The sequence below is a fragment of the Oncorhynchus masou genome, chromosome 25 (assembly GCF_036934945.1).
Source record: "Oncorhynchus masou masou isolate Uvic2021 chromosome 25, UVic_Omas_1.1, whole genome shotgun sequence".
In the NCBI taxonomy this organism is placed as follows: Eukaryota; Metazoa; Chordata; class Actinopteri; order Salmoniformes; family Salmonidae; genus Oncorhynchus; species Oncorhynchus masou.
The window spans coordinates 14,359,430-14,381,975 of NC_088236.1; the positions used below are offsets into that span (position 1 = coordinate 14,359,430).

The 22,546-nt window shown below is 38.9% G+C and overlaps 1 protein-coding gene across 1 annotated transcript in view; it reads left to right on the top strand.

Annotated features, from left to right (window-relative positions):
• The first annotated feature begins 1,311 nt into the window (after window positions 1–1,311).
• LOC135513808 (potassium channel subfamily T member 1-like) overlaps window positions 1,312–22,546 on the top strand; it is a 176,699-nt gene continuing 155,464 nt past the window's right edge. The window contains exons 1-3 of the mRNA XM_064936749.1: window positions 1,312–1,929; window positions 13,909–13,957; window positions 15,502–15,669. Coding sequence (XP_064792821.1) covers window positions 1,899–1,929; window positions 13,909–13,957; window positions 15,502–15,669 — 248 coding nt within the window. The 5' untranslated portion in view covers window positions 1,312–1,898. The remainder of the gene's footprint in view (window positions 1,930–13,908; window positions 13,958–15,501; window positions 15,670–22,546) is intronic.

Below are 22,546 nucleotides of genomic sequence, written 5' to 3' on the forward strand. Positions count from 1 at the left end.
AAAACCCTTGAATGAGTAGGTGTTCTAAAACTGTTGACCGGTAGTGCAGTTGCCTGTTGTAGTAGCACTTATCAATGTCAATTAACAGTGTGCGTGTGTACCAACCTTTGTGTCATCCCCTAAATGTCAGAGCAATCAGAAGTTCCAACATTCACTACGCTTTATAACTTACAAAACTCTTGCAAAGGCAAAGAAAACAAACAAACAGATTATAACAACTGCAACCAGGGGAGAACCAAATCTGTGGGAAAATTAGATTTTAAAGGCAGATAAATTGACCGATGACTGAATGTTTGGGAAAGTTCTGAGTGGATAAGATGCTTTGGAAGTAATGACAATGGAAGCAGCAAAGCAGTTGCCCCCAGAGCATTGACAAAACCCCCAGCATTTGAACTCACGTTAGCAGCTGGTGAGCATTTATGCTGTTTTCTGAAGGGCTGTACAACTCTGTCCAGATCTCTGTGACTGCTCTCTACACAGAACATGAATATGTTCTTCAATTTAAGGGGAATATATAAACAACAGTTGCTGAAGACAGGAAGATTGAAGGTATGTAGAATCATAGAGAAAGTCTAGTAGCATTGTCTGGTGTTTTGCATGTAGCCTACATAAGTGTTTATTTATTGGGCTTCCATTACTTTTCTTGTGTTTTAATTTCTATGTTTTACCAAAGGAAATAAATGATTGTGATTTATTGTTGAAATTCAAAAATGGTTGTACTATTTGTAAATAGGGTTTGATTATTGAGCTTTGAGACGCAGGCATACATTTACAGACATCAACATGTAGGCCAATACAACACAGTTATACAAACACAACAATTCTAGGTCAGTGTTATTCCAAAATTAGCTGCAGTGCAAACAAGACATCACTTAAATCTCAGCGAAGGTAGAGCTGCAATCCCATCAAACGCCACCAGAGGACTCTTGAGTGACAAAGTGCACTTCGCTACAATAACCCCCGAAAGCCAACTATATACAGAAGCCTACAACCTTCCCTTGCAAGTGAGTCATATAATTCCCTGCAGGCAAGCTTTCTGTAGAAATTATGATGAGTTCAAATTAAAACCCACATCTACAGATATTGCCAATTAGGGAGTAAGGCACGTGCGTCTGCATCACTCGTAAACGCCGTATTCTTTTAAAAGCTTGTAGTAATAGGGCGCGGAGTCTACTCATTGCTGTTTATTGCACGCCTATTTAGAAGAAGACGCAAAAATACAATTGCAAGGTTGTCCAGTAGATGGCGAGGTGTGTATGGTTGGGTTGTATGGATGGACAAGGAGATTTGGTTGGATTCTGAGAACGTGTGTTATCCCATTCATTCCATCAACACAGCCCTTACACAGGGACGGAGGAGGAGGACAGTTGCTGTGTGACAGTAGAAAAAGCATGGATGATGGATAGAAGGGATCACATAGATGCTGTCACTTGACTGGTTTGAAATGGGTTTGATCTTTTTACAAAGAAAACAGTATATTTTTAACCAATCCATTCACGTAACTAGAGACTGTTGATGTTACTGTTTTGCAAAAAAAAATGTCAACTTCAAGTAGTCTTTCAAAAAGAACAGCAGTCTGGTAAAATCGAAATATAAAAGGAAAATAATTTCGGAGATCGCCTCGTGTAAACTAATCATAATGTATCCATGAGGACCAGAAGATGCTCGAATGTCTCTACCTCCCGGGTGCATTTTCCGTGGTCGTGGACCCTCTTCAAGTGCCATCCGCGGGGTTCGCTTCCCTTTCCGCCCCTCTTATGTAATCAATGAATAAGACGAATGTTTCAAGCCAGGGTTCATTTTTTTATCTGAAGACATCCACCACCAGCGTGATACAGTCGGGGCTGCACGGACAATGTGCAGCAGATATTCTATCATAAACAAGACGTGTGTTTACGATGATGGGACCGCGGACACCGACAGAGCCAGGTAAGGACTGAGCTGAAAACATTCTTGGCTAACGCCGAGTGCAGTGAAATTGACCGAGAGCCAAACATCTGTAGCCTATTAGGGAGAAATTTGGACTCGAGTCACGTGACTTGCGACTTGAGACTTGACTTGGCAAAAAGAAAAAACACTTGTCACTCGACTTCGACCTGACCATCTATGACTCGTGACCTAACTTGGACTTGAGCTATACGACCCAAAAGACCCGATTGTCACCTCACGCACAATGTAAGCCTATCTGTCCTTTATATTGGAGTACTGGAGGTTCTGTGCGTTCTGTTCTGTGTCTCGACCAAACAGATTCACAGAAATCAGAGGTTGCGCAGGCCGGGCACAAAGCACGTCTTCTAGTAAAGCGCGCGCCGCTCCACTGTCCTCCAGTATTTATTTAGCAAACGTAATAACACATCGCTCCCGACATACTCAAGCAAGAACTCTTCGCATAAATGCAGCCTACACCTCAACTGTATGATAAGAAAACGAGATGAATTCCCAGTCTGATCAACTAGGCAACTGATAACAACTACAGCCAATGCGCCCTGTCCCCACTTGCCCTCTGGTCAGGGTAAAGGAAATGGTGATGTTATGTAGCCTATTTATAGCAAGGGATGGGTAGGTTACATTCTAAATGTAATCCGTTAGAGTTACAAGTTACCTGTCCAAAATTGTAATAAGTAACGTAACTTTTGGATTACCCACACTCGGTAAAGTAATCTGATTACATTATGTTACTGTTAGATTACTTTCCCGTTAAGACGCATTAGAAGAAGACAAAAAATGTATGTTACCAATTGAATGACATCTATTGCAGGATAAATCAATGTTAAAGTTTACATAGCTGGCCATATATGGATGTTACATTTCACTTTATTGGTTGGTTATGTAGACTTCTTTTTTTAAAGGTTTATTTATTTAACCTTTATTTAGCTAGGCAAAACTGTTAAGAACAAATTCTTATGTACAACAACAGCCTACGAACAGAGGGTTAATTGAACTGCCTTGTTCAGGGACAGAACAACAGATGTTTACCTTGTCAGCTCTGGGATTTGATGTAGCAACCTTTTGGTTACTGTCCCAACGCTCTAACCAATAAGCTTTTTGCCGCCCCAAACCCATTGCTTTCTATTACATATAATAATATCATATTTTTTCCCCAAACATCCTTTCTGAATTTTAAAGTTGTCCTCAAAATAATCATAAAGTTTTTCAAAAGTATCTGTAATCTGATTACAATATTTTATCTGAAAAACGTAACAAATTGTCCAATTGCAGTGGTTGTGTCTGTGTAAAGGTTTGGGCTCCTGAGTTTTTCCAGAGTTTCTTTAAAACCATGTGACCTGTTTAGGAAATGTTTGTATATCTAGGTGGCAGGTAGGCTAGTGGTTAAGAGTGTTGGGCCATTAACTGAAAGGTCAATGGTTTGAATCCTGAGCCGGGCAGGTGAAAAATTGGTTGGTGTGCCCTTGAGCAAGGCACTTAACCCTAATTGCTCCTGTAAATTGCTCTGGATAAGAGCGTCTGCTAAATGACTAAAATGTTAGTCTGGTCCCACTCCCATATAAATATATTTTTACAACTAATAATTAATAACTGTCATACCCTATATGATCCTGATTTGCACCAGGTTAGGTTACCAGATTAGGGAAAGCTCCAGGCCTCCAGGAAAACAATTTGCCCCACCACTCTGGGACCTGTGGTGCATCAGGGCATCACCAGTCCCCAAAATGGTTGCATTTGGTTTCAAAGACTATGTGGTAGTGGATGACATAAGAGGTGCAGTTTGTAAAACATGTGGGTCCAAAATCACTGATGCATTGCAACTGCAATGAAAGTGGCATAAAACACTTAACCATTGACTAGAGGACTCGAACGCCAAAAGTAGGGAGGGACTTAACTAGGCCTGAGCTGTAGAACTTGGGACATTACTTGAGACTTGCTTAGGACTTACAAAATTGTGACTTGGTCCCATCTCTGCTAGTTGGCAATGCACTGTTGCCATCAGTCGTCCATTCAACTTTTAACATTGTAGGCTGCTGTGTATCTTTGCAATAATTCCAAACATGTTTATTGGGATGTCTAATCTGGAGAAAATAAATATTTAGAAAGGAGAATTAGTGAATGGCATTGTTTTAATCTGATTTAGTGCATTTGAATTCCAATCCAGTGTTACCCATAAGATGAACTATTGTGGTCCAACATGTTTTAGGGTTTGTTACATTGTTTTTTAAATATACTTTAATTTGTAAAGAACAGAACAGAATGAACATTGTGACTTCATTCAATGAATAAACTGTTAAACAAATCAAAATATATTTTATATTTGAGATTCTTCAAAGTAGCCACCCTTTGCCTTGATGACAGCTTTGCACACTCTTGGCATTCTCTCAACCAGCTTCATGAGATAGTCACCTGGAATGCATTTTAATTAACAGGTGTGCCTTGTTAAAAGTTAATTTGTGGAATTTATTTTTTTCTTAATGTATTTGTGTCAATTAGTTGTGTTGTGACATGGTAGGGATGGTATACAGAAGATAGCCCTATTTGGTAAAATACCAAGTCCATATTATGGCAAGAACAGCTCAAATTAGCAAAGAGAAACAACAGTCCATCATTACTTTAAGACATGAAGGTCAGTCAATCCGGAACATTTCAAGAACTTTCAAAGTTTCTTCAAGTGCAGTTGCAAAAACCACCAAGAGCTATGATGAAAATGGCTCTCACGAGGACCGCCACAGGAAAGGAATACCCAGAGTTACCTCTGCTGCAGAGGATAAGTTCAGTAGAGTTAACTGCACCTCAGACTTCAGCCCAAATAAATGCTTCACAGAGTTCAAGTAACAGACACATCTCAACATCAACTGTTCAGAAGCGACTGTGTGAATCAGGCCTTCATGGTTGAATTGCAGCAAATAAACCACTACTAAAGGACACCAGTAAGAAGAAGAGACTTGCTTGAGCCAAGAAACACGAGCAATGGACATTAGACCAGTGGAAATCTGTCAGATTTTTTCTGATGTGTCCAAATTAGAGATTTATGGTTCCAACCACTGTCTTTGTGAGATGCAGAGAAGTTGAACGGATGATCTCCGCATGTGTGCTTCCCATTGTGAAGCATGGAGGAGGAGGTGTTTTTTTGTTGTTGCTCGTGACACTGTCTGTGTATAGCAAGGTAGAACAAAAACACACGAGTTAAAAACCTGAAATAAGAAGCACACGATACAGTAAAGAAGCACACTATATACAGTGTCAGTTCCACTACCATTTTTACAATGTGCAGGGATACTGGATCGATAGAGGTAGGTATACAGTGGGGCAAAAAAGTATTTAGTCAGCCACCTATTGTGCAAGTTCTCCCACTTAAAAAGATGAGAGAGGTCTGTAATTTTCATCATAGGTACACTCCAACTATGACATACAAAATTAGAAAACAAATCCAGAAAATCACATTGTGGGATTTTTAATGAAATTATTTGCAAATTATGGTGGAAAATAAGTATTTAGTCAATAACAAAAGTTTATCTCAATACTTTGTTATATACCCTTAGCTGCAGTTTGTATGTGAGTGTATAAATGGAGTAGCAGCAGTTTGTATGTGAGAGTATAAACAGAGTAGCAGCAGTTTGTATGTGAGAGTATAAACAGAGTAGCAACAGTTTGTATGTGAGAGTATAAACAGAGTAGCAGCAGTTTGTATGTGAGAGTATAAACAGAGTAGCAGCAGTTTGTATGTGAGAGTATAAACAGAGTAGCAGCAGTTTGTATGTGAGAGTATAAACAGAGTAGCAGCAGTTTGTATGTGAGAGTATAAACAGAGTAGCAGCAGTTTGTATGTGAGAGTATAAACAGAGTAGCAGCAGTTTGTATGTGAGAGTATAAACAGAGTAGCAGCAGTTTGTATGTGAGAGTATAAACAGAGTAGCAGCAGTTTGTATGTGAGAGTATAAACAGAGTAGCAGCAGTTTGTATGTGAGAGTATAAACAGAGTAGCAGCAGTTTGTATGTGAGAGTATAAACAGAGTAGCAGCAGTTTGTATGTGAGAGTATAAACAGAGTAGCAGCAGTTTGTATGTGAGAGTATAAACAGAGTAGCAGCAGTTTGTATTAGACCGATTATGATTTTTCAACGCTGATACCGATCCCGATTATTGGAGGACCAAAAAAAGCCGATGCTGATTAAAGGACGATTTTTATTTATTTATTTGTAATAATGACAATTACAACAATACTGAATGAACACTTGTTTTAACTTAATATAATACATCAATAAAAATCAATTTAGCCTCAAATAAATAATGAGACATGTTCAATTTGGTTTACATAATGCAAAAACAAAGTGTTGGAGAAGAAAGTAAAAGTACAATATGTGCCATGTAAAAAAGCGTTTTAGTTCCTTGCTCAGAACATGAGAACATATGAAAGTTGGTGGTTCCTTTTAACATGAGACTTCAATATTCCAAGGTGAGAGGTTTTAGGTTGTAGTTAATATAGTATTTATAGGACTATTCCTCTCTATACCATTTGTATTTCATATACCTTTGACTATTGGATGTTCTTATAGGCACTTTAGTATTGCCAGTGTAACAGAATAACTTCCATCCCTCTCCTTGCTCCTACCTGGGCTCAAACCAGGAACACATCGACAACAGCAACACTCGAAGCAGTGTTACCTATGCAGAGCAACAGGAACAACTACTCCAAGTCTCAGAGCGAGTGATGTTTTAAACGCTATTAGCGCACACCCCGCTAACTAGCTAGCCATTTCACATTGGTTACACCAGCCATAAGGCTGATAGGCTTGAAGTCATAAACAGCGCTGTACTTGCAAAGAGCTGCTGGAAAAACGCACGAAAGTGCTGTTTGAATGAATGCTCATGAGCCTGCTGCTGCCTACCACCACTCAGTCAGACTGCTCTATCAAATCATAGACTTAGTTATAACATAATAACACACAGAAATACGAGCCTTTGGTCATTAATATGGTCAAATCCGGAAACTATAATTTCGAAAACAAAAAGTTTATTATTTCAGTGAAATACGGAACCGTTCGGTATTTCATCTAACGGGTGGCATCCCTAAGTCTAAATATTCCTGTTACATTGTACAACTTTCAATGTTATGTCATAATTACTTAAAAGTCTGGCAAATTAATTCGCAATGAGCCAGGCAGCCCAAACTGTTGCACATACACTGACTCTGCGTGCAATGAACGCAAGAGAAGTGTCACAATTTCACCTGGTTAATATTGCCTGCTAACCTGGATTTCTTTTAGCTAAATATGCAGGTTTAAAAATATATACTTCTGTGTATTGATTTTAGGAAAGGCATTGGTGTTTATGGTTAGGTACAGTCGTGCAACGATTGTGCTTTTTTCGCAAATACGCTTCTGTTAAATCATCCAACTGCGTTGAATCGATTATATGCATCGATAGGACACACTCGATAAACTAGTAATATCATCAACCATGTGTAGTTATAATTAGTGATTATGATTGATTGATTGTTTTTTATAAGATAAATTTAATGCTAGCTAGCAACTTACCTTGGTTTCTACTGCATTCACGTAACAGGCAGGCTCCTCATGGAGTGCAATGAGAGGCAGGTGGTTAGAGCGTTGGACTAGTTAACAGTAAGGTTGCAAGATTGAATCCCCCGAGCTGACAAGGTAAAAATCTGTCGTTCTGCCCCTGAACAAGGCAGTTAAACCACCGTTCCTAGGCCGTCATTGAAAATAAGAATGTGTTCTTAACTGACTTGCCTAGTTAAATAAAGTTGTAAAACAAACAAATAGGCAAAATCGGTGTCCAAAAATACCGATTTCCGATTGTTATGAAAACTTGAAATCGGCCCTAATTAATCGGCCATTCCGATTAATCGGTCGACCTCTAGTTTGTATGTGAGCGTATAAACAGAGTAGCAGCAGTTTGTATGTGAGTCTATAAACAGAGTAGCAGCAGTTTGTATGTGAGTGTGTGTAGTGTCAGTATAAATGTATGTGCATTTGTGTGAGTGAGCAGATGATGCAGTGTGTGTTTTGGAGTATCAGTGTGTGTAGTGTGTAGGGCCCTGTGAGTGTGCATAGAGGCAGTGTAAAAATAACAATGAAATACAAAGGTCACTGGCCCTCTCACGTCATCTCCCCACACACTCATCCCTCCTTACAGGAGGCTTCTCGGGGTTTGTCCTCTGGGCTGCTAATCAGTGTCTCTCTCTCTCTCTCTCTCTCTCTCTTGCTCTTTCTCTTTCTCTCTCTCTCTCTCCCTCTCCCTCCCTATTCAATTTAAATTTAAGGGCTTTATTGGCATTGGAAAAATATGTTTACTTTGCCAAAGCAAGTGACATAGATAATAAACAAAAGTGAAATAAACAATAAAAAAATAACAGTACACGTTACACTCACAAAAGTTCCAAAGGAATAGATACATTTCAAATGTCATATAATGACTATATACAGTGTTGTAACGATGTGCAAATAGTTAAAGTACTAATGGGAAAATAAATAAACATAAATATTGGGTTTATTTACAATGGTGTTTGTTCTTCACTGGTTGCCTTTTTCTTGGGGCAACAAGTCACAAATCTTGCTGCTGTGATGGTGTGATCTGAGGGAAATATGTGTCTCTAATATGGTCATATATTTGGCAGGAGGTTAGGAAATGCAGCTCAGTTTCCACCTCATTTTGTGGGCAGTGTGCACATAGCCTGTCTTCTCTTGAGAGCCAGGTCTGCCTCTCTCAATTTACATTTACATTACATTTAAGTCATTTAGCAGACGCTCTTATCCAGAGCGACTTAATAGCAAGGCTATGCTCACTGAGTATGTACATAGTCAAAGCATTCCTTAAGTTTGGGTCAGTCACAGTGGTCAGGTATTCTGCCACTGTGTACTCTCTGTTTAGGGCAAAATAACATTCCAGTTTGCTCAGTTTTTTTGTTGTTAATTCAAGTAATTCTCTTTTTGTTTTCTCATGATTTGTTTGGGTCTAATTGTGTTGCTGTCCTGGGGCTTTGTTGGGTCTGTTTGTGTTTGTGAACAGAGCCCCAGGACCAGCTTGCTTAGTGGATTCTTCTCCAAGTGAATCTCTCTATAGGTGATGGCTTTGTTATGGAAGGTTTGGGAATCGGTTCCTTTTAGGTGGTTGTAGAATTTAATGTCTCTTTTCTGCATTTTGACAATTAGTAAGTATCGGCCTAATTCGTCTCGCCATGCATTATTTGTTTTACATTGTACACAGGATATTTGGTGTTTTTTGGTTGGTGAGCAGTCCCCAGACCTCACAACCATAAAGGGCAATGGGTCCTATAACTGATTAAAGTATTTTTCACCAGATCCTATGTCAAATTTTATGTTCCTTTTGATGGCGTAGAAGGACGTTCTTGCCTTGTCTCTCAGATCGTTCACAGCTTTGTGGAAGTTACCTGTGGCGCTGATGTTTAGGCCGAGGTATGTATAGTTTTGTGTGTGCTCTAGGACAACGGTGTGTAGATGGAATTTGTATTTGTGGTCCTGGCAACCGGACCTTTTTTGGAACACCATTCTTTTTGTCTTACTGAGAATTACTGTGAGGGTCCAGGCAGGTCTGACAGAATCCGTGCAGAAGATCTAGGTGCTGCTGTAGGCCCTCCTTGGTTGGGGACAGAACCACCAGATCATCAGCAAACAGTAGACATTTGACTTCAGATTCTAGTAGGGTGAAGCCGGGTGCTGCAGATTGTTCTAGTGCCCTCGCCAATACGTTGATATACAGTTTATTCGGAAAGTATTCTGACCCCTTGACTTTTTCCACATTTTATTATTTCAGCCTTATTCTGAAAAGGATTCAATAGTTTTTTCCCTCATCAATCTACATACAATACCCCATAATGACAAAGCAAGAACAGGTTTTTAGAATTTTTTTGCAAATGTATTAAAAATAAAAACTGAATTATGACATTAGCATAAGTATTCAGACCCTTTACTCAGTACTTTGTTGAAGCACCTTTGGCAGCGATTACATAATTGAGTGTTCTTGGGTACGATGCTACAATTGGGGAGTATCTCCCATTATTTTTTGCAGATCCTCTCAAGCTCTGTCAGCTTGGATGGGGAGCGTCGCTGCACAGCTAGTTTCAGGTCTCTCCAGAGATGTTTGATCGGTTTCAAATCCGGGATTTGGCTGGGCCACTCAGGGACATTCAGAGACTTGTCCCAAATCCACTCCTGCGTTGCCTTGGCTGTGTGCTTAGGGTCGTTGTCCTGTTGGAAGGTGAACCTTCACCCCAGTCCGATGTCCCGAGCGCTCTGGAGCAGGATTTCATCAAGGATCTCTCTGTACTTTGCTCCGTTCATCATTCCTTCATTCCTGATGAGTCTCCCAGTCCCAGCCACTGAAAAATATCCCGACAGCATGACGCTGCCACCACCATGCTTCACCGTAGGAATGGTGCAAAGTTTCCTCCAGATGTGACACTTCGCATTCAGGCGAAATAGTTCAATCTTGGTTTCATCAGACCAGAGAATCTTGTTTCTCATGGTCTGAGAGTCCTTTAGGAACCCTGAGGAACCCCTTCTCAATTTGCTCAGTTTGGCCGGGCTTGGAAGAGTCTTGGTGGTTCCAAACTTCTTCCATTTAAGAATGATGGAGGTCACTGTGTTTTTGGGGACATTCAATGCTGCAAAAAAAATATTGGTACCGTTCCCCAGATCTGTGCCTCGACACAATCCTGTCTCGGAGCTCTGCCGACAAATACTTTGACCACATGGCTTGGTTTTTGCTCTGACATGCACGGTCAACTGTGGGACCTTAAATAGACAGGTGTGTGCCTTTCCAAATCATGTCAAGTCAATTGAATTTACCACAGGTGGAAAAATCTCAAGGATGATCAATGGACACAGGATGCACCTGAGCTCAATTTCAAGTCTCATAGCAAAGGGTCTGTATAGTTATGTAAATAATGTTTGAAAAAGACACAGGGACAACACAGGGACGATGCCCAAAACAAACCCATCTATAAAATACACAGGGATGTAACCCAAACAAAAGAGCGAGGTTTAAACCTCGTAATATTACATGGGACGAGACCCGTCATAACACTACATGGGACGAGACCCGAAATAACAAGTGCACAATACACGTAGCACGAAAGCCTAAACAATAAAGCACTGGTACTCACAAGACCAACTGACATGGGAACAGTAACCGACAAGAACAATGGGGAACAGCGGGCACATATATAACATACTAATCAGGGGGATTGGGAAACAGGTGTGCGTAATGAGACAAGACAGCCCGGGGTTGGTGGTAATGAATCCAGTTCAGTGACGCCTAGAAAGCTGGTGAAATAGACCTGGTTCGTGGAATGAGCAGCAGTACCGGGGGACTCTGTGTCATTATAGGGTATTGTGTGTAGATTGATGAGAAATATATATAATTGAATCCATTGTAGAATAATACTGAAACGTAACAACATGTGGAAAAAGTCAAGGGGTCTGAATACTTTCCGAATGTACTGTATATGTTGAACGAGGGTGGGGCTCAAGCTGCATCCCTGTCTCAACCCACGGCCATGTGAAAATAAACCTTTTTTTTGTTGCCAATTTTAACCGCACACTTATTGTTTGTGTTAATGGATTTTATAATGTCGCTGCTGTCCTTGCCTGTTCATAAGGCTTGAACTGAGATGGGAAAAACATGTTTTACACATAATTCCCATTCATCCTGGAAGATGATTCAGAAGATTTTAAAGTTAGGGGAGTTAGTGTTTTTGCCTGTTTTTAAGACTCCGATCGACAACACTGTTTGTGATGACTGCAGTTGTTTCTAATCTTCAATTGTATCTTTAACTTGTGACACTTGGTCTTTTTGTGTGTATTCTGTATTTTTCTGTAATGTTTTGTGGACACACTGCTATTTCCTTGTTTTGCCTTCTTGCCATGTCACCCTCGCAAAAGAGGTTTTTAACCTCAATGGGTTTTACCTGGTCATATAAAAACAATTTTAAAATGTTGTATGTTTTCCCCCCAACACCACTTTCCATCAATTTTTACAGCAGAGCTCCATGCCAAATTGAGTCCAAATATATATATTTCTACCAACAAATCAACAAATCAGAGCCTCAGTACATTGTTTTCACTGAGGAAATGTAGATGTCTGCTGTTGATGATACTTCTCTCTCTCTCTCTTTCTCTCTCTCTCTCTCTCTCTCTCTCTCTCTCTCTCTCTCTCTCTCTCTCTCTCTCTCTGATAAGCCCACTCCAGCCTGTCCATTCTCTCATGATGACCGCCTACAGGGCTGACCCATATAGTCATTAGCCACTTGTGTGCATTGGAGAGCTCCCTATGTACTGTATGAGAGCTCCAGATAAGGAGTTGGGACGTTGAGCATGGTACAAAGATTGACCCTAAAAGCACCAACATATTTCGACCACTAAAAGCACAAAAACTGTTCTTTTTTTCCTCCCCAAACTGGAAATGATGGCAAAAATACACTTTCTGTCAAACAGTAACACTTTTTATTTTATTAACATTTTGCAACACAAGTAAATTATTTACATTTCCAAAAATAAGCATATTGTACACACATTAGAACATTTTCACACAATTAAAAATCTAATTCCATGTTTATGTATGTTGTTCATGTTTTGAATGGTTATTTTATGTTTTTTTTAGAGGTTGAATTTGGCGATTGAGCTAATCTGACATACCAGTATTAACAAAAATAGCCACTACTATACTATGGCGATATGTTATATAGGCTACAGTATATGGGCACCGGTGCCATCAGTCTTTTAACTTTAACTTTGGAATGCTATGGGCTATCAACTGAACTTGTTATAGAGACAATATGTAAATATATATTTTTATTTTTGAGTTATAGTGGCTGCCACGCCCCCCAGGGGCCAAATCTGCAGTGGCTCCATATATGTATATGTTTAGAGTACATACTGTACATCTATCTACCTCTGTGCCAACATTTATGCTTTGAGCCCACTACTATTGAGTCCACATTTTCAGCACACCACTAGTATACAAAAGAGAGAAATCATTGTGTTTTTATGTCTGTAAGCTAATTAGTTGCTTGATAAAGTCTGTACATTTCTGAAGGACCAAACAAAGCGTTTAGAAATGATGTCCTTTTTTTGGAGTGAAGCATTCGTCACACACAAGATCAGCAAATAACCCATTTGAGTCCCATATTGTCCACTTAGTGTTTTTACAGCAAATCAGAGAGGCACTTTACTGCTTGTTGATTATCAAAGGCTCCACGTAGCACATTGCCTAAATTTAAAACAGTAGTATTAAGAATTTTTCAGCAGGGACCCCATTTTTTCCCCCAAGAATTTCTTGCGATCCCACCCCAAATCTGATGACACAACCTTAAAATCGGTACATTTTGATTTGACATCATCAAATAACTTTCAGTTCATTGCATTTTCATCTCTTATCAAAATGAAAAGAAACCAATAAATACATTTACTCAATAAAATTGTATTTGTCAAATTATCTTTCTCAAAAAATGTATTCCATACTCTTAAATATATATATTTCTTTACTTTTTGGCGACCCTACTGCTGTTTCCATTGCGACCCTGACTTTGAATACCACTGATCTAAAACAGTACTTTGACTTTTCATGACACTGTGTTATAGTGAGACATAAGCCATCCAGAGGGTTTGTCCCAGCTCGTCTTAGCCATCAACCGCATGTTGGAGTAATCCTTAAAGAAGGAAAGTAAAAGAAGAGGTGACTTCAGAGGGATTGGTTGCCTCAGCAGCAGCACAGAGTTAAGCTGACATGTATGCTGTGTGTGTTATCGTGTTACACACTGTATACCCCCCACCTTGTAGATGTATTATCCATGTTGAACTCTGCTTCTCTTATCCTCTATTTTCCTATCTCTCTCTCTCTCTCTCTCTCTCTCTCTCTCTCTCTCTCTCTCTCTCTCTCTCTCTCTCTCTCTCTCATTCCTAAATCCCTCACCAAGACGCGACCATGAGCCCGCTGCGTCGATCCTCGAGATCCCATGGTGACAGGTAATGTTTCTTGTCAACGTGACAAGGACTGACATGAAAATAGTGTGTGTGTGTTTGTATCGGCTGTAAGCCTATGTTTGTTTGATCTTCTACTTAAACACTCCACCAGTATCAATACAGCAGCCATGATGAAATGGTCCCAGAGTGATCCTGAATAATTGAAACCTGTTTATCTTCATTTGACTATGTTTAATGCTGTATTCAGTGGACTGCTCCGACCAATACTACCGTTCTGTACAGAACATTTATTAAACCTTGCCTCTCAAATGACACCCTAATTCTCTATGTCGCGCATGACTCTTGACCAGAGGGCTGTGCTCAAAAGTCGTGCACTACTGTAGCTATATACACATGCTGTATCTTAATTTGGTCATTCTGTTGTTGCGGGAATGTTCTTGCTCAGCAGGAAATGCCAACTTGTTTCGTACTCAAGGTTCAAAAAGGCTTCTAAAGTTAGTCATTTCCACGTTAAAATATTTACCCTAAAGTAAAATGTATCAACCCCTACAAAAAAATGTCCATTCATTATAATCCACATAATAATTCACATGACCTGTTGCTGCAGGATTATTTTCCTGCTGTGTTTTCAAACTTTCTCAAATGAAGATACGGTATCTGTAGGAAATAGGGTGTCTATTTGGGATGCAGGCTATATGTTCAGCTAGGGAGATGGTCTGTGTTCTCTCGGGGGTTTAATGCATCATGAATACATCATGTATTGTCGCCGTGGAAATCGTCCTCAGACATCAAATTTCACATAATCAAAATGTGCAGACTATGTGGCTTAGTTATTTAATGCGGAGGGAAACCTTTCCATTTTAACTGGATCCAAATTGCTTAGGATAATCTTACCATTCAATTACTGCACAAGTTGATGGATTTAACATTTTCCATCCACAGGTCTGTTTCTAAAAATCCCATCTAATGCCAAAAATGGTTGGAATTCTATTCAGCATTTATTTATACATTTTTGCTCATGTGGTGAAAATGTGGATGGCCCAGACTCTGGGCAGTTGATCAGGCCATTGATTTAATCAGATTTTATATATTTGTGTTAGTGCTCAGTGTGGATCTGTACAACTCTGTTTTGATCACTTTAAACACTCAAACACATGTGTGTGTGTGCATGCACACACACAACACACACATACTCTTGCATCGACACAGATATGAACAAATCCCTTGATAAAAATGTAATTTCCTTCTCTGCTTGCTTGTCATTCCTTTCCCTTTCATTGCAATGGAACATTACAGAATAAGAGGAGATAAAGTACATGGATGTGCTTGTTAAACCTTGCTGTCAACCATTGAGACATATCATAGTTGTACCTCTGTGCTGTCAACAACTCAAAACGTATCATATCCCACTGTGAGACTATATTCTAACCTCCTCAGTGCTCTGTCAGCAACTCAGTATGTCAGTCAGTGTCAGAGATCATATCAAAAGCTGCTTGCCAGCAATCAGAGATCGTGTCTTAAGTCATCCAACCCTACATATTCTTTTATACTGTATGTCTTTCTTAGATTTCTTTGTATGTTGTCAGGTCTGACTCCACGGAGACCCTCCAGAAGAACAACAGCAGCAACAGTGGAGTTATTCTGGACATCTCAGCCCTCAAGTTGGAGGTGGACTCTGAGGTCCCTCCTCTACCGCCCCGCTACCGCTTCAGGGACCTGCTGCTGGGGGACCAGTCCTTTCAGAATGACGACAGGTAATGGTAATACACCTGTAAAGATAATATACCTGTAAAGAGTATATAATATACCTGTAAAGATTAACAATGCACCTCTAAAGATAATATACCTGTAAAGAGTATATAATACACCTGTAAAGATTAACAATGCACCTGTAAAGATAATACACCTGTAAAGAGTATATAATACACCTGTAAAGATAATATACCTGTAAAGAGTATATAATACACCTGTAAAGATTAACAATACACCTGTAAAGATAATACACCTGTAAAGAGTATATAATACACCTGTAAAGATTAACAATGCACCTCTAAAGATAATATACCTGTAAAGAGTATATAATACCTGTAAAGATTAACAATGCACCTGTAAAGATAATACACCTGTAAAGAGTATATAATACACCTGTAAAGATTAACAATGCACCTGTAAAGATAATATACCTGTAAAGAGTATATAATACACCTGTAAAGATTAACAATGCACCTGTAAAGATAATATACCTGTAAAGAGTATATAATACACCTGTAAAGATAATATACCTGTAAAGAGTATATAATACATAAAGATAATATACCTGTAAAGAGTATATAATACACCTGTAAAGATTAACAATGCACCTCTAAAGATAATATACCTGTAAAGAGTATATAATACACCTGTAAAGATTAACAATGCACCTGTAAAGATAAATACCTGTAAAGATATAATAATACACCTGTAAAGATAATATACCTGTAAAGTATATAATACACCTGTAAAGATTAACAATACACCTGTAAAGATAATATACCTGTAAAGATATATAATACACCTGTAAAGATAATATACCTGTAAAGATTAATAATACACCTGTAAAGATAATATACCTGTAAAGAGTATATAATACACCTGTAAAGATTAACAATGCACAAAGATAATATACCTGTAAAGAGTATATAATACACCTGTAAAGATTAACAATGCACCTCTAAAGATAATATACCTGTAAAGAGTATATAATACACCTGTAAAGATTAACAATGCACCTCTAAAGATAATATACCTGTAAAGAGTATATAATACACCTGTAAAGATAATATACCTGTAAAGAGTATATAATACACCTGTAAAGATTAACAATACACCTGTAAAGATAATATACCTGTAAAGAGTATATAATACACCTGTAAAGATAATATACCTGTAAAGAGTATATAATACACCTGTAAAGATAATATACCTGTAAAGAGTATATAATACACCTGTAAAGATTAACAATGCACCTCTAAAGATAATATACCTGTAAAGAGTATATAATACACCTGTAAAGATTAACAATGCACCTCTAAAGATAATATACCTGTAAAGAGTATATAATACACCTGTAAAGATTAACAATGCACCTCTAAAGATAATATACCTGTAAAGAGTATATAATACACCTGTAAAGATTAACAATGCACCTCTAAAGATAATATACCTGTAAAGAGTATATAATACACCTGTAAAGATTAACAATACACCTGTAAAGATAATATACCTGTAAAGAGTATATAATACACCTGTAAAGATAATATACCTGTAAAGAGTATATAATACACCTGTAAAGATAATATACCTGTAAAGAGTATATAATACACCTGTAAAGATTAACAATGCACCTGTAAAGATAATATACCTGTAAAGAGTATATAATACACCTGTAAAGATAATATACCTGTAAAGAGTATATAATACACCTGTAAAGATAATATACCTGTAAAGAGTATATAATACACCTGTAAAGATTAACAATGCACCTCTAAAGATAATATACCTGTAAAGAGTATATAATACACCTGTAAAGATTAACAATGCACCTGTAAAGATAATATACCTGTAAAGAGTATATAATACACCTGTAAAGATAATATACCTGTAAAGAGTATATAATACACCTGTAAAGATTAACAATGCACCTCTAAAGATAATATACCTGTAAAGAGTATATAATACACCTGTAAAGATTAACAATACACCTGTAAAGATAATATACCTGTAAAGAGTATATAATACACCTGTAAAGATAATATACCTGTAAAGAGTATATAATACACCTGTAAAGATAATATACCTGTAAAGAGTATATAATACACCTGTAAAGATTAACAATGCACCTCTAAAGATAATATACCTGTAAAGAGTATATAATACACCTGTAAAGATTAACAATGCACCTGTAAAGATAATATACCTGTAAAGAGTATATAATACACCTGTAAAGATTAACAATGCACCTCTAAAGATAATATACCTGTAAAGAGTATATAATACACCTGTAAAGATTAACAATACATAATACACCTGTAAAGATTAACAATGCACCTGTAAAGATAATACACCTGTAAAGAGTATATAATACACCTGTAAAGATTAACAATACATAATACACCTGTAAAGAGTATATAATACACCTGTGAAGATGATATAAATCACCTGTAAAGATTATACAATACACCTGTAAAGATTATACAATACACCTGTAAAGTTTAACAATACACCTGTAAAGATTAACAATGCACCTGTAAAGATTAACAATACACCTGTGAAGAGTATATAATACACCTGTAAAGATTAACAATGCACCTGTAAAGATTAACAATACACCTGTGAAGATGCTATAATACATCTGTAAAGATAATATAGCTGTAAATATGATATAATACTGGCCAGGGGCACTCATTTACACTGCTGTGTGTGTGTGTGTGTGTGTGTGTGTGTGTGTGTGTGTGTGTGTGTGTGTGTGTGTGTGTGTGTGTGTGTGTGTGTGTGTGTGTGTGTGTGTGTGTGTGTGTGTGTGTGTACGGTAGTTTTTCTTCTTTGCAATTAATTGATCGTAATTAGGGATGTGGCGGTCATTACATTTTGTCAGCCGGTGATTGTCATGTAAACAGCCAGTCTCACGGTAATTTACTGTTAATTAACATAAACATGTTTAGCATCTCCTGGCTTCCACGCATAGCATACAAGCCACTGGTGCAGACCTTTGGAAACATCTACATTTAAAAAAGTATACTTAATGCCAGCCAGGTAGGCTATACTCCTGTTGTTAAGAGGAGCAATGTGCTCAATATTAGGAAAGTTGAGAAATAAATATAGTAGGTCTAGCCGATAGAAAGCTGATATAGAGGGCATCACTCTGTTTTCTCACGCAATTGCATAGCCTATAGAAATGTTGCACAACATGAGCTCATGGGCTCTCATGAAGTGTTTGATTAGATTTTCGATTACATTTACAATGATGTCAGAGTGATTAGAGGGACAATAGAGTGCTGAGTACCAGGCAGTTAGTATGTTTGGTAGACTACTAATGACCATCAGCAGCATCAGAGCTGGGAGAAGCCTAGTTACTGTGACTAAACGGCCACAGGGGATTTGACTGCCATCATGACTCAAGAGAACTGGAACTAAATTCCCTCAGTCATTGTATAAATGCATGCTGCTTCACTGCTGTTATGTGGAGATGTCCTTCAAGGTGGTGCTGAAATGAATGAAACTCAGTGTGGAAAGAACAGAATGGAGTTTTATGTTTATTTGCAACAGGCAGATGTAGCCTAGTGGTTGGTGTAAAATTCTGCATAGTTTCTTAATGTGGTTACTAAGTCATTATAACACACTTTAGTCCAGATGGGATTCTACCGTTTAAAAGTAATTTGAAGGGTTTTGGGTTTTCTATTAGGTGATTGTGGAGCATTCTTCTGAAGGGTTTTGGGTTTTCTATTAGGTGATTGTGGAGCATTCTTCTGAATTTTGATTAGGTGATTGTGGAGCATTCTTCTGAAGGGTTTTGGTTTTCTATTAGGTGATTGTGGAGCATTCTTCTGAAGGGTTTTGGGTTTTCTATTAGGTGATTGTGGAGCATTCTCTGAAGGGTTTTGGGTTTTCTATTAGGTGATTGTGGAGCATTCTTCTGAAGGGTTTGGGGTTTTCTATTAGGTGATTGTGGAGCATTCTTCTGAAGGGTTTTGGGTTTTCTATTAGGTGATTGTGGAGCATTCTTCTGAAGGGTTTTGGGTTTTCTATTAGGTGATTGTGGAGCATTCTTCTGAAGGGTTTTGGGTTTTCTATTAGGTGATTGTGGAGCATTCTTCTGAAGGGTTTGGGGTTTTCTATTAGGTGATTGTGGAGCATTCTTCTTTTCTATTAGAAGGAAGTTTTTTTCTATTAGGGTTTTCTATTAGGTGATTGTGGAGCATTCTTCTGAAGGGTTTTGGGTTTTCTATTAGGTGATTGTGGAGCATTCTTCTGAAGGGTTTTGGGTTTTCTATTAGGTGATTGTGGAGCATTCTTCTGAAGGGTTTTGGGTTTTCTATTAGGTGATTGTGGAGCATTCTTCTGAAGGGTTTTGGGTTTTCTATTAGGTGATTGTGGAGCATTCGTCTGAAGGGTTTTTTTCTATTAGGGTTTTTCTATTAGGTGATTGTGGAGCATTCTTCTGAAGGGTTTTGGTTTTCTATTAGGTGATTGTGGAGCATTCTTCTGAAGGGTTTTGGGTTTTCTATTAGGTGATTGTGGAGCATTCGTCTGAGAGTACAGATGCTTTATCTTAATTTCAGACCCTGAAAATAATCCTGCATCAACAGGAAATGTGAATTGTTATGTGGATTATAATTAATTGACATTTTGTTTGTAGGGGTAAATACATTTTTCCTTAGGGCAAATCAAGTCTGTAATGTTAAATTTGATACAACAACCTTGGAAGCCTTTTTAAACCGTGGATACACTACAAGTTTGCATTTTCTGCTGTGCAAGAAAAATCCTGCAACAGGATGATCAAATTAAGATACAGCATCTGTAGCTAGCTAGTTTTCTGAGAATTTGAAAGCACTAGTGGTCTATCAACATCAGCAGCTGCCTGTCACCGTGGGAGTGCTATCTGACTGTATCGTGGGTCAGGCTCTGATTGGCTGACAGGCTGAATGATTTGATATAGTGTTGCAGTAAAGACTGAACTTCGAGCCATATGAATACTTTTTACAGTGTGAGCTACGTGATTAATGACAAATGAGTTGGAATTCGGTAATAAAAACACCTTAACCCAAAGAAATCAAAAGTAGCCAAAGGTATTGGCATAATGTGTTGTGGATTGAAGCTCATTCGTTTGTTGACAGATATCGCCATTGATTAGCTAGTACATCAACTGTATGCATTTTTATTGCTGGAAAGAGTGAAATCCCTTTCTGCTGCTGCCTGACATTTCAAGGTAAAGCGGCTTTTGTGAGAGTCAATGTGACGTCTCACATCGCTCTCTGTCACTTTGTCTTTATCCTTCCCACTTGCTCACTCCCTCACTCTGGCTCGTTGTCTTTATCCTTCCCACTTGCTCACTCCCTCTCTCTGACTCTTTGTCTTTATCCTTCCCACTTGCTCACTCCCTCTCTCTGACTCTTTGTCTTTATCCTTCCCACTTGCTCACTCCCTCTCTCTGACTCTTTGTCTTTATCCTTCCCACTTGCTCACTCCCTCTCTCTGACTCTTTGTCTTTATCCTTCCCACTTGCTCACTCCCTCTCTCTGACTCTTTGTCTTTATCCTTCCCACTTGCTCACTCCCTCTCTCTGACTCTTTGTCTTTATCCTTCCCACTTGCTCACTCCCTCTCTCTGACTCTTTGTCTTTATCCTTCCCACTTGCTCACTCCCTCTCTCTGACTCTTTGTCTTTATCCTTCCCACTTGCTCACTCCCTCTCTCTGACTCTTTGTCTTTATCCTTCCCACTTGCTCACTCCCTCTCTCTGACTCTTTGTCTTTATCCTTCCCACTTGCTCACTCCCTCTCTCTGACTCTTTGTCTTTATCCTTCCCACTTGCTCACTCCCTCTCTCTGACTCTTTGTCTTTATCCTTCCCACTTGATCACTCCCTCTCTCTGACTCTTTGTCTTTATCCTTCCCACTTGCTCACTCCCTCTCTCTGACTCTTTGTCTTTATCCTTCCCACTTGCTCACTCCCTCTCTCTGACTCTTTGTCTTTATCCTTCCCACTTGATCACTCCCTCTCTCTGACTCTTTGTCTTTATCCTTCCCACTTGCTCACTCCCTCTCTCTGACTCTTTGTCTTTATCCTTCCCACTTGCTCACTCCCTCTCTCTGACTCTTTGTCTTTATCCTTCCCACTTGCTCACTCCCTCTCTCTGTCACTTTGTCTTTATCCTTCCCACTTGCTCACTCCCTCTCTCTGTCACTTTGTCTTTATCCTTCCCACTTGCTCACTCCCTCTGTCACGACTTCTGCCGAAGTCGTTGCCTCTCCTTGTTCGGGCGGTGCTCGGCGTTCAACGTCACCGGTCTTCGAGCCATCATTGATCCATTTTTAATTTTCCATTGGTTTTGTCTTGTCTTCCCACACACCTGTTTTCAATCCCATTCATTACCTGTTGTGTATTTAACCCTCTGTTTCCCCTCATGTCTTTGTCAGAGATTGTTTATTGTCAGTGCAGTGTTTTTGTTGTATAGGTGCGCGACGGGTCTTCGTACCCATATTTGTTCATGTTCCTTTTTCTGTTTAGTGTTATGGAGCATGTTACTAGGACATTATTAAAAGACTCCATTTTACACTCCGTTTGACTCTACTGCGCCTGACTTCCCTGCCACCTATACACATATGCCTGACAGAATCTCTGACCAAAACCATGAAGTCAGCAGGAGAGGACACTATGCTCATGGAGCTGGAGGAATGCGTTCGGGAACAAGAGGAGGAGATTGACTGTATAAGCTCCGTCATGGATCGCATTGTCCAGAATATGGATCGCTGGGAGAGACAGGGAGTTTCTCCAGCGCCACCACAACCGGAATCTCCCTTGAACGTTTTTTCCTCTCCGGAACCGAAGATCCATTTATCCCTACCCACGGGATACAACGGAGATACTGCCGGCT